At 36.7% G+C, this 13,722-nt stretch overlaps 1 protein-coding gene across 1 annotated transcript in view; it reads left to right on the top strand.

Moving 5' to 3' along the window:
* RYR2 (ryanodine receptor 2 (cardiac)) overlaps positions 1 to 13,722 on the top strand; it is an 814,526-nt gene that overhangs the window by 665,131 nt on the left and 135,673 nt on the right. The window contains exons 80-81 of the mRNA XM_006895387.1: positions 4,690 to 4,743; positions 5,986 to 6,009. Of these exons, the coding sequence (XP_006895449.1) occupies positions 4,690 to 4,743; positions 5,986 to 6,009 (78 nt within the window). The remainder of the gene's footprint in view (positions 1 to 4,689; positions 4,744 to 5,985; positions 6,010 to 13,722) is intronic.

Genomic DNA, 13,722 nt, shown 5'->3' with positions numbered 1-13,722 from the left:
ATAGGGTCGCTATGAGTCGCAAACGACTCAACGGCACATAACAACAACAACAACCTATACCTAGACCAGCTTGCTCTTGTGTGAACAGAGTAAAGGAACAGTAAATAGTTTAAAATTAAGAAGGGAGTGCACTAGGGTTATATTCTCTCTCCATAGCTATTTAATCTGTATGCCGAACAAATTATTCAAGGAGTTGGACTCTATGAAAAAGAATTTGGCACTGAGATTGGAGGAAGACTCATCAATAGCCTGTGTTATGTAGATGACACAACCTTGCTTGCAAAAAGTGAGGAGGACTTAAAATTCTTATTGCAAAAGATTAAAGAATATAACCTTCAATATGGATTGCATCTCAATGTCAAGAAAACAGAGATTCTTACCCCTAGACCAATAAGTGTCATCATGATAGATGGAGAAAAGATTGAATCTGTCAACAACTTGATCTTTCTTAGATCCACAATTAACAGTCAGAAAATCAGGAGATATATTGCACTAGAAAAGTCTGCAGTTAGGAACTTATTTAAATTATTGAGGAGTAATGATGTCAGTTTGAGAAATAAGATGTATCTGATTCAGGGCATGGTCTTTTTGATCACTTTCTATGCATCTCAGAGCTGGACATTTAATAAGAATGACAGCAGGTTTGATGCCTTTGGACTGTGGTGTTGGAGAAGAGCACTGAACATCCAATGCAGCGCTAAACAAACAAATATGTCTTAGAGAAAATGCAGTCAGAGTGCTCTTTGGAGGCAAAGATGCTAAAGGTTTGCCTCACATACTTCAAACATATTGCTGGGAGGGACTGTTCCTTGGAGAAGGACATGATGCTCGGAAAAGTAGAGGATCGGCAAAGGAGAGGGAGACCCTTGACCAGATGGATTGACAGTGACTGCTGCAATGGGCTCTAGTGTGCCAGTAAATGTGATGATGCCACAGGATAGGGCAGGGTTCAGATAGTTGTTCATAGGGTCGCAGTAGGTCATGCTGGACTTGATGGCACTTAACAAAAACAACAACATATGCTTGTGGGAGGGGCTCAGTAGACAAAAGTATATTGTATAGAGTCAGGTCCTTGATTAAGTAGAGAAAAAGTGAGAGTACAGCTTTTAAGTGAGAAAAAAATAACAGTTCCACATTATTTTTTACCATAACCTACAATATAGAAACTGTTTGGCCAGTATATTTATGAAAATATTAAGATACAAACCTTGAAAGAAAAGTTTCCTGGAAGCTTCCCTTTCTTGTGAGCAATTGTGGTCTATATTTTATTGTATTTCAAGAAAAAATTGTTACAGCTCACAAATTGTGCTTCATGTCCAATTAATATGTTAAAACTCACAGCTTATAAAGCAAGGTATTGATAGATAAGAGATGGCAGAGACGATGGGCAGGAAAATGTGGTAAAAATTTCCCAGTAATATCTTTTGTTCTCTTTAAAGAATAAAGTATAGTTACTGTTCAGTCTTGCTGAGTAGGTGGAAGGGAATTAGAGAGGAAAATGTGGTGAAACAGGTGGGCTAAGATAAACAATGTGTATATTAGAAAGGAATAGTAATTTTAAAATCCCTAAAATAGGATTCTTAGGTAAGGCAGAAGACCCATCTTCCTGGTTGTGAGATTTTTTTACACTAGCAATCTTCAGATGGCAATACAGACTCAGAGAAGGCAGAAAGTTATAATTATCCAAGAAATCACTTTGCTAGCTTTCTGCAAATGGTCAGTGGGTCACAAGAGTTTTGCATATCCCTAAGTTGTTGGATAATGGATTGTGACTGGAATGAGTAAGAGAATAAGGACTAGAAGGAGCTGATAAAAGCACCATTGCCTCAGTGTTCTTCACGTGAGCTTGCCAATCATGTGAAAGATGGAAGGCTATGGCTTTATGGTAGGATATTTATGAATGTTGGAATTGTTCCTTGTAATTGTATCCAAACATACCATTGCATATGCTCTAGTTGTAATCCAAAACTGAACCTAATAGATGTTCAACTATTAAATAATAACCCACCTTTTTTTCTTCATCTAAAATCTTGTTATAGCATTTTTGAAGGCAAATAAGTTTATGTGTCCTAATTACAAAAGCTGATGAAAGGGAATTGTTGACTAGAAAAATCTTAAGGAAAAAAAAAATAGACAAACCGCACCTCTGACATTCTAATTGAAACTCCAAAACCAAAGTCCATTGCAATCAAGATGGCATCAGTGGCAGCCCTGTGTGATACAGAGGAGAACTGCTCCATACAGTTTTCCTTTCTCTAATTTTTTTTATATCCCCTCCTTTTTTTAGTAGAAAACCAATAGTTTGATTATATATGCTAACATATAGGAGACAGGGATATGGACTTTTCAAATCTGTCTCAGTAAAGAAAGATACTGAAGTAATATTTGTATGCTAGATTAAGTTTGTGGGGAAGAGCTCATATTTATTCACCTGTTTGAGGAGCAAGAGTTGCCTTTAGAAGAGTTGAGTTATGCTAATCAGTAGGCACATGCAACTGGCCTTGAAGGTGGCGTCTTCTCTGTTAGTTGTTTTGTAATCACAGATCATGTGCTGTATATTTTCCTCTTTCAAGATGGCATCTCTCTGGTTAAGTGCTTAATCATCATCACAGAGCATACCCTTTCAAGATGGCTTCCCTCTAGATAGTTATACAGAGGTCACTAGCATGATGCCTTAAAGCTCTTTAACACAATTAAAGGTTGTTAAGACGGAACACTAAGGGGTGCCCAGATCACTTGTTTAGAGTGTATTTCTGGACCTTATAAAGGCTGCATTTGCTGAACACCAACCTTGGGCTGAACGTTCTCAGAGGAAAATGCTTTTGATTCAGTGTATCATGTAAAAAGGGAAATGAAACAAGAATATAGGAAAGTCTGTGATTTACTATGAATCTAGCTTAGAACAGTTAAAGCTTAGAACAATAATCTTGAGAGAAGTAGATAAACTTTCTTCCAGTTTACCAATCAGTGAGTTCAAAAAGAGAACTTTGGGTAATTATTCAATCTAAACTGCCTCTACCACCTGGAAGCCTTTTTGTGTTTGACTGATAATAGACATATGGGACTTACTGACAACTTCAGTTGTCTTCCACATTGTTTTTCTAACAGTTGTATGAGTCCTCATTGATTTTCATTTTCAGATGTCTGTTTAAGTGGTATCATAGGTAGTAGGACAGAGAGGTTAGCTCATATATTTCCTGCAATATAAGTTAATGCAATACCTTTGTTTTTGTGTTGAAATATACTGTTTTTTTTTATCTTTTCCATAGAATGAGATTAAGATAATTTAATTTTTTCCTTTGCAAAACCATGCTCATATGTCTATTATTGTGAACTGAAAGAGTGACACTCAATGCATCGTTTTTCAAATGAATGAAATAATATGATGAACTTTTCACAATTTAGCACTGCATGAAGGGTACATTTTATACCTTCCTTTTCATAGTTTATACCCTAAATCTGTCTATTACTGAAGTAAATGTCATTTTCTCATTTTTAACATAATTACTTAACCACTTACTTTGTAAATCATAGGAGAACAGACTTACAAGAGTAGAAACAATCTGATTTTGAAGACCTATAGATTCGTCTACTGTAGATTCTGATCAACAACCAGATTCTTTTCCTTCTGTTTACACTCCTAATTCCAAACTATTTTAATAATAGCAATTGAGTCAATGCAATGTTGTTATTTATTTCTCCGAAATAGTAACCTTTCAAGAACCCTAACATTCTTTATATTTTATTTTTAAATATGAAGGAATAGACACAAATGATGACAGAATGTGTACAATAACAACTAGCTAATAATCAGCAGCATCAGGATTTTAAATAAACACTCTGTCCCCAGGCACATGTTCCTAACACTACACCACACAGGGAAGCTCTGGTAGCCTCGTGGTAAGGAGATACATTGCCAACCCCAAGTCAAGGGGTTGGAATCCACATGCTGCTCCACAGGAGAAAGATGGACAGTCTCCTCCCAAGTCATTTACTGCCTCTGAAAATCTTCTAAAGGGTCAACTATGAGTCAGTTCAGACATGATGACACATAACAACATACCATAGTTCTCTTATCAATCTGAAATTATGCTACAAAAATGAAATAGATGGCATTTATTAGTTAATATAGCTCTCCAATATTTCTGGAAAATTAACCAAATTAATAGAATCACAGTTTTATAATTTTCTTTGTAGCAGTTAGAAATTAATTTTTTGCCACATATAATAACAATGATGTTTTTAAAAAATTTCAAGATTCATTTGAATTAATGGCTATTACTTTTAATGAATTTTAATAAATTGTTATTATATATGCCTATATTAGTGCATGGTAATGGTAGGGTAAAACAGCATGGTAACTCCTTTCTTGAAAGGTTGCAATTTAATTCAAGCAAGGCAAATGTTGTGATTGTGTAATATGAGTAGTTTGACATGAAACTAACAAAAATCTCTGTTATGAAAAAATTTCATTTTGTCAGTCTCTCTTATACACACACACACACACACACACACACACACAATTTTACCATGTTATCCAAGCTTGTTGTGTTTTATAGATTATATATAGTTAAACAGTGTTGTTAATGATGAGTTAAGACCTAGTATAAATGACTACTGATCCATGTTAAATTCTTTGTCCTTTCTGTCTCACTCTGTTCTTGTCGACATTCTCTTTCGATCTATCAGAGTTGTCATGATGAGGAAGATGATGATGGTGAAGAAGAAGTGAAGAGCTTTGAAGTAAGATGGATTTATCCAGATTTATTTTGTGTATATTTGAAAACATTATTTCATAGAGCTTGTAACTGACATTTATGTTTCTTGCTTCATGGCTTACTGCAGCTTATTGTGTCAAGGAACTGCATGTTAGGAGCTGGATGGGCAGATCTGAGTCCTAACACCTGCTGACGTAAAGCCAAGGGGATAGAATAGTGAGATGATAGGACAAAGGCCATATGTTCAGAATGAGTGTTCCTGACAACTCTGAGCCATAAGCTAGCTTCCGGCATTCCTCATCACACTGAACATTGTGGCCCAGAACTTATAACAGAAATGTGAGGATAATATTCACTGAAGAGAAATATGACATTACATTTTTTTACTAAACACTTGGTCTAGTATTCTGATTTGAAAGCGTTTGCTTGATTCGGCTCATTTTTATTTCTGCTAATGAGGTCACTCATTCCTTGTACATATGTAGATGGTGGCACACGGTGCCCACTGCTTGCATGAGGTAGGGGTGCTTCTGTTCCATAGGAGTGTGTTCTATTAATGATGACTGTCTCAAAAAGCCTTAGCTTTTAAACATTCTGTATCGTTTGATTGCCACTTAAACACAGTTAGCCAGAGGGAAAGTAAAATTTTCCCCTCTATTGCTTCTACTGCATTTTATTATTTTAGAGAAAAACTAGTTGTTACTAACCACTCTCAATTGCAGCTTCCTTTGTTAGTTTTACCTTTAGAACTTTCAAAAGGACATAGAGAAAAATTGACTAGATTCTTTGCTTTTCTTTTTTTAACATTAATTTACATATCAGGACATGAAGTCAGAAGTACAGAACTAGATCAGTGGCCAGTAGTGAGTATTTAATTGCCAAGAGCCCATGGAAAGACACAGGCAAGGAGAGTACTTTGAGTACTAACCCCTTCCAGGAAGAATTTAATATGAAGATTGCTGAAGCATGGAAGTCAACGTGTAAAACTTTTAAATGCAGACAGTCACTTGCGATAAACTCATGATTATTAGTGGCTGAGAAAGATGCTGTAGGATGGTTCATTTCCTATATTGTACTGTCCTCTTTACTAATATATGTGTATTCTGTTCTCAAATTTATCTTTACTGCTAAGAAAGTGCGGTATATTGGAATTTGTGGACAGCAAATAATACTATTTTTCTGAAGTGCACACCATTTATGCTCTCTCAGTTGTCTTCAGAGCAATTGTTTATTGCTATTTTGCTTCTTGTCCTCATCCTTCCTTAAGGTCACAGGATCCCAGCGCAGCAAGGTAAAACTATATATGTGTGTGTACTTGTCTGGGTCTGAGTTTCAGTTCCTTGTGACATTTACCTTTGTTAGACCCAACATCTTGGATTCATTTGTGATAAAAGGTTTTGAAAATCTTGTGTAAGTCTATAGCACCAATGCAGTAGATTTCTTAAGGACCCCTTCTTACCATAGATTTATTCTTTTTAGCATTTTATGGTTCATAATTACAAATATATATATGTATATATTACAAATATATAGAATGTATATAATACAAATATATATGTATATATTCTCCATACTAACTTTGGGTGTGCTGGAATTAGAAAGGCCAACTCTTAAAAACAGTAACTTTTGATTAAGAAATTCACAGTCTACCATCCTTCCCCTTGTTTGATGATGTTTTATTTCCTTGTTTGATTTTTTAATACTAGGCTAATTTTATTTAAAAATAGAAAAAAAATATTGAATTGCTATTGAGATGGAAGTCATCTTTTCCCCCTATTTCTTCAATTTGTGGTTTTATAATAAGTTTCATCTTATTGCAGGGAAGAACTAAATTACTATTTTTATCAATGCTGTGAAAGGCTTTGAAGAATTGGTAATGAGAAAACATTTGTAGCATTATGAAACTATTTTATCTGATATGGGCCCTGTTTAGCTTGTATTCTAGAGTCAACACTCTGTTCACTTGGAAAATCAACAATAAATATCCCCAGAAGACAATACCCAAAATAATTAGAGTTTTAAAACAAAACAATTGTTTGGGGTTTTTTGTTTGTTTGTTTTTTAAAGAATCTTTTACATTTAGGTGTAAACCATTCTGTGCTGCTAATTGAGGGGGAAAATATGAAGTATTTGTAGTTAATATAGATTTTAAATGCTTTAAAATAAGTAAGCTATTTAGAAGGAACAAAATAATCTAATTTTTTTGATTAGTTAAAATATATTGTTCTTGTAGCAGTTCAAGGTCCATGTAAATTTTCAAATTTTAATTTATGCAGGCAGTACCAGAGTACATACATTGCTCAATGGCTTATAATAGATATAGTATAATATTTATTATACTTATTAAATGTTGCCAATGTGTACAGTAATATTTTGGTAGATCTTTACCACTAATTCTCACATATAGAATTCCTGTGACTTGTTGAAGGATAAAACCACAGGAACTCCCCTTTCACACTAATTACCCTGGAGTCTGAGCTGACTCTTAACAGAAGATCTCCAAGGTTTTCAGTTTCTGCAAATCTGTGGGAGGAGATTAATCAACATTCTCCCAGGGAGGCACTGGCATGTTCAAAGCAACATAACAACTAAAGATTTCATTTTCTGACTAGTACCAAAGCTCATGCCCCTAGTGGGGTGAAAGGCAAGTAAGGGATAGAAAATGGTATTGGGCAGTGGAACTATTCTCATTTGAAAGAAGAATGTTGTTTCTTGTATATCTGAAAGCAAATTCAACCTGGTAAATGGAGGCTAACTTTGTAAAATTTGAAAGATTCTTCATTCAGAAAAAGAAAAAAAAAGCTAAGGGTAACTAGTAATGGAAAGTTAGCAGTGAAAATGAAGATTCAGATCAGGCTAAGAAGAAATCAGGTGAAATGAGAAGCTTCACAAGGGAGCAAGAAAAACTGTACCATTGAAGTTCCCTGACAAAGACTCAAACGCCTTCTTCTGGGTCAGTCACTCCAACTAAGTGAAACTAGAAGGGACCTGAATTTGCAAAGTGTGGCTATACTGGAACAGTAGAAAATATGGTTGATTGTGCCCTGTTAGAAATTTACTCTCCCTTCCAGAAAACAAGGGCAGTGTACACACTGCACAGCACCCAGATCTCTTAATCTGCAGAGTAGGAAACACCAGTGCCAAGCTCAAAAATGGTGACCAGTAGCAATGCTGAATGTGTATTGCTCTCCACAGTTCTGCTGTAACTGGGCAAACAATGGGGGCCCTTCTGCTGACAATCACTTTTTCTAATAATGACAAATGTTTGCACTTTATTCATGGTTGCTGAAGGCAGTAAGCTCTCTCTCCAAGACTGCTCTGCCTTGCCTCTTTCCATATAATCAGAGATTTGATATCTTGTCAAGTTGGGACCAACTCATAGCTGACCACCCCAGTGGGTTTTCAAAGGCAGTGATTTACATAGAAGGGGATTTCCCATCTTTCTCCCACAGAGCTTCTGGTGAATTAGAACTGCATGCCTTTTGGTTGGCAGCATAACGCTTTACCACTCAGCCACCAGAGCTCCACAGTCAGTTATTAATCTCCTTGACATATCATTATCCTGTGTTAAGAGTTACAGAGCTTTCCACTTAAGAACAACTCACATATTACTAAAGAAAACAGTGCCCAACTTCTACAAATAGCCTAGATTTCAACAAACCATGTCCAGTTGACATACACAATCTAAATTTCTTCAAACAGTGCCAAGTTTAAACAATGCTAACTCAAGAAATACATGACTATCTCTCTTCCTGGAGTTAAATAGTTTTTTGGAGAAATTATTTACTTTTTGGAGACAAATGATGTTTTTCATTTCAGTATGGAATTATCATTTACTTTCCCAAACAGTAATATTTGCTCAGAATATGAGATCTTATTCTAAGGTTGAGGTTTAATGGTGCTGCACAAAATTACTTATTACATCAGCTCATCTAATTTACAGAATACAGAGAGACATTAAACCTGGGTCTAAAGATAAAAGAAAAACAAAATGCTATAACTTCATTACAGGGAGTAAACCAGTCATGTTAGCTGGAACTCAACAGAATGCTAAACTTGTTACAGAGAAGTTAACTAGTAAGAAAGCTAAAGCTCAAGCAGAGTGCAAAACTTCAATAACTTCATATAACTATATCTTGTTGTGATTTAAATACAATCCTGAATTTTATTAATACCATCTTTCACAGGCAGTAATCCAGTCTCCTGCATCTGACTCCTGAAGGGGTACTTTATACCTCTCCTGAGTCTCTCAATCCACAGTTCATACTCATAATTTCTCTTTCCTACATGGAACTCTGGTGGCCCGGTGGATAAGGAGTTATACTACCAACCCAAACACAGGGAAATTGGACCAGTAGCTGCTGCAAGAGAAAAAGATGGACAGTCACCTCTTGTGTAGTTTATAGCCTCTGGAAAACTCACTAGAAGGTCAGCTATAAGCTGTTTTTTACTTAATGGCACATGACAACACCACCACCACATGGGGATATGGTGACATGGTATACTTCATGTGAAGCTGATAACTGAAAAGTTGACAGTTCAAATCCACCAGCTTCTCTAGGAAAGAAATTTGGGACATATTCACCACTAAAAGTTTACCACCTTGGAGACCTGAAGGTGGCGATGAGTCAGTCACATCAACTGCAGTGGGTGGTTGTTATTCTTTTACACTCACATTTTAAAAATTGCTGTTTTTCTGATTTTGCTATGCCAGTGTGACTGAGCCAGCTCAAACCAGTTCAAACCCTTACAGTGAAATGTGACAAATAACTCTAAGATGCTAAAAAACTCAAGCTCTTTGCCAACAAGTTAAAACCTAGTTAAAGCTGACCTTCCGTTAAATCTTTGAGGCTATAAGCCACAACAGAAGAGATTGTCCATCTTTCTTCGACGGAGTCACTGATGGAGCCTAACTGCCAAGGAAGTGTCACATTTTAGTTATGGACTCAAACAGCTCCTTGATGGACTATACCACTAGGGCTCCTTAACCCCTAGATAAGGGCTAGCAACTAACAGGTGTGACTATCCAGTACAAAACAAGATTTTAAACCTGCTACTGATCATCACATTTTCTTACAGGAGATTTAATAGTAAGGGATTGATATTTTTTAATCTCTGAGAGAGTTATTTCATTTATCTCTCTGTGAGCTGGGATTATAATTTATTATTTTTACTTTTTTATTACTTTACAAAAGGGAGCTCTGGTAGACAAGTGGATAAGGAAATATTGTGCCAACTCAAAAGCACACGTCCCATCTACCACATGTTTCACAGAGGATAGTTAGGTAGTTTCTTCCTATATGATTCATAGCCTCTGAAAACCCCCTGGAGGGTCAACTGGTCAGCTGTGAGTCTATTCCAACTTGATGGAATATAACAACAACCCTCTTTGAGTAAGCAACATAAATCCTTAATAATTGAAAAATCAGAGTTTGTTTCATTCAAACACTTGTGAAGTCTACTTCTCTGAAACTGTGTGACACCACAAACCACTAAGAAATTGAGCACTTGGATTTTCATTTTCATTTTAGAAATGTAAGGAGCTCTAGTAGCCTCAGCAAAACCAGATCAGGTACTAGTTGTAGAATAGACCATCAGTTACTCATGTGCAAGTTCAATCTAAAGCTGAAGAAAGTTAAAACAAGTATATAAGAACCAAAAATAGAACTTTCAATCTGTTTCATTTGAATTTTAAAACCATCTTAAGAAAAGGTTAGATGAATTAAACACCAATAATAGAAGACCAGAGGAGTTGTGGGATGATGTAATGGATATTACTCATGAAGAAAGGAAAAGTTCATTATAAAGACAGGAGAAAGAAGAAACCGACGGAAGAGACCCTGAAAATTGCACTAGCGCATCGAGAAGTCAAACAAAGTGAAGAGATGTCAAAATAGAATTGCTGACTAGAAGATATCAAAAGGTAGCTGGGGAAGACAAAGTAAAATATTATAATGGAATGTGCAAAGAACTGGAGTTGGAGAATAGTTGAAGAAAAGGAAGAACTCACTTGCCATTTCTCTAGCTGAAAGAATTGAAAAACAAATTCAAGCCTTGAGTTGCAATACTCTGAGATGCTATGGGCAAAGTTTTGAATAATACAGGAAGCATCAAAAGAAGATGACAGGTAAGGGAGCTCTGGTGGCCTAGTGGCAAGAAGCTGAACTATAATCCCAGAGGTATGCGGTTCAAATCCACCAGATGCTCTTCTGGAGAAGGAAGGGCAATCTCTCATGTACCAGTCAGATCCAATTTGACAGTACACACACATATAATAATATTAATAGTAACAACAACAACAACAACAACAACAACAATAATAATAGATGACAGGAATAGTTGGAGTCTCTGTACCAAAAATAATTGGCTGACACTGAAATACTTTAAGAAGTAGCATACGATAAAGAGTCAGGGGTAATGAAAGACAAAGTTTAAGTTGCAATTAAGATATTAGAAAAATATTTAAAAGCCTAGAAACTGATGACAGAAATTGAGTCTGTCTAGATAACAGAAACTGGGACACAGGGCCATGAGCATCACTCTAAAAGGCCAGAGGGAGTGAGATTAGTGCAGCCCCTTACTGCCCCAGGGAAGAAAGCAGATAAAGAGCCTGTAGCCGAGCTCCATGGTGCCTCTTGAGCTGCAGTAAGAGGTTCATTTATTTGTTGTTGACTGACAGACACTCAGCTATAGTACTGAGAATGGGGTTTATTAGGGAAATAAGTTCTCCAACTTATTTGGGCAAAGAATATATCACAATACACGTCCAAGCTTTAGCCCAACAGTCCCAAGGCAAAATTCCTCAATTAGTTCAGGCTCAGGTTTCAGTTCAGCAAACAGCTCTCCCTTCCATCATCAAAGGCAAGAAGAGCAAAGCCTTTTAAACTGTGGCCCTTGTCTCAGGACTCAGCTCATTACGCCTTGACAGTTTCCCTGCAGCAATGTCACAATCTCTTTATATCACCATCACCAGGGTGTTGCTCTCAACACGTTCTTGCTCCAGTCTTCCTCAAGTATTGCTGCTTAAAGCTTTCCTGCCATAAGTCTTGCCACTCAGTGTAGGCAGCATTCTCTCGCTCTCTTATCCAAGTCTCACAGCTGATGATAATTTCCAGACTTGTGTCTGCAGTTAAGGTAGCTGGAGACCAGAGGGGGTATAACATAGTGGGGGGAAAAAAGCCAACTTTCAGGTTAACCCTACAGATACCATTCAGCATGTTTCAACTAAGTCATGCAGCCTTCGACATGCTCACCAGTCTACACCAGATAATTTGGAGGATAGCTGCTTGGTCAACTGACTGGAAGAGATCCATATGTGTCCAAGATAGGTGATGCAACAGAATGTGGAAATTATAGAACAATATCAGTATCACATTCAAACAAAATATTGATGATCCAAACATGGCTAACCAGTACATAGAGGACTGCTAGAAGTTCAAGCTGTGTTTAGAAGAGGCTATAGCATCAGGAATATCATTGTTGGTGTCAGATGGTTCCTATCTGAAAGCTGACAATACCAGAATGTCTATATTTGTTTCATTAACTATGCATAGGTATTTAACTATGTGGATTAAAACAAACTATGGCAAACACTGAGAACAATGAGAAGCTCAGAACACTTAGTTATGCTTATATGAAACCTATACCTAGACCAAGAAGTTATTGTCCAATTGTAGCAATATTACATGGTAAAAATCCTGAAAAGTGTGTTGTATCCTTTCTTCATACTATTTATTCAATTGTATGTTGAGCAAATAATTCCAGAAGCTGGATCTATGAAAAAATAAGATGTTAATCCACCTGATTGAGGGTCTTCCTGTCTTTCACTGACCCTCCACCCTTCCCAACATCATGTCCTTCTCCAAGGAATAGCCCCTCCAAGCAACATGCCCAAAGTATGTGAGGTGAAGTCTCATCATTCTTGCCTCCAAATTGCACTCTGGCTGGACCCTCTCCAAGCCATATCTGTTTATTCTTTTGGTTGTCCATGGTAAGACATTATGATAGATATGAAAAAAAATTGAAATTACCAATAGTTTCATCTTACTTGGGTATATAATCAATATTTTTAGTACCAGCAATCAAGAGATCAGGGGATGTATTGCATTAGGAAAGTCCAATGTCAGGGACTTTTGCAAATTACTGAGAAGCAATGATGTTACTTTGAAGCTGAGGTCTGCCTAATTCAGGCCATGATCTATTCATTCACTTGCTATGCATAGGAGAGCTGGACAATGAATAAGGATGACAGAAGAAAAATTGATACCTCTGAGTTGTGGTATTAGAGATGAGTGTGGAATATCTCATGGCCTGCCAAAAGAACAAACAGGTATGCCTTGGAAAAACTACAGCCAGAATGCTTTTTGGAGGCAAGGATGGTGTGAAGCTTCATCTCACATTCTTTGGGCATATTGCTACTCAAAGCTATTCTTGGAAAAGGCCGTCATGCTTGTAAAGATGGAGGGTCAGAGAGAAAGATGGATTGACACAGTGACACTGACTGCATCAGTGGGGTCAAATATGTAAGAGATGATAAGGATAGGGCAGGGTTCAAATCTATTACTGTTCATAGGATCACTATTAGTTGAACTTGTCTTGATGATACCTAAGAATGACAATGAGTGGCCTGATAAAGGGTTACTCTGTCAACCAAAAAGCAGTTAGTTGAAATCCACTAGCTGCTCTGCAGAAGAAAGATGGGTAACCTGTGCAGTTTACTGCCTGTGACAGCCTGCTGGAGAGTCAGCTATGGGTTGGTTGTGATTGATGGCAGAGTTAAACTGAATTTTAGAAATTTAATAATCTACCAAACTTTTTTCATTAAAATACCTAGGTTTTAGACATCATTTATCCATAGTTGAATTGTAGAATTCTTCACAGAATTTACAATGAAACTAAACATATTTTTGGCAGTTTTAATATTACCTATAACAATTCCAAAAACTACTAGAACAGCACATCAACAGAGAACTACCAGAAGTCCAGGCTGGTTTCAGAAGTGGTC

Source organism: Elephantulus edwardii, unplaced genomic scaffold (assembly GCF_000299155.1).
Source record: "Elephantulus edwardii isolate Elephantulus edwardi_28Jun2011 unplaced genomic scaffold, EleEdw1.0 scaffold00166, whole genome shotgun sequence".
Classification (NCBI taxonomy): domain Eukaryota; kingdom Metazoa; phylum Chordata; class Mammalia; order Macroscelidea; family Macroscelididae; genus Elephantulus; species Elephantulus edwardii.
The sequence above is the reverse complement of the archived record's forward strand: the minus strand, read 5'-3'. Positions and strand labels throughout refer to the sequence as shown.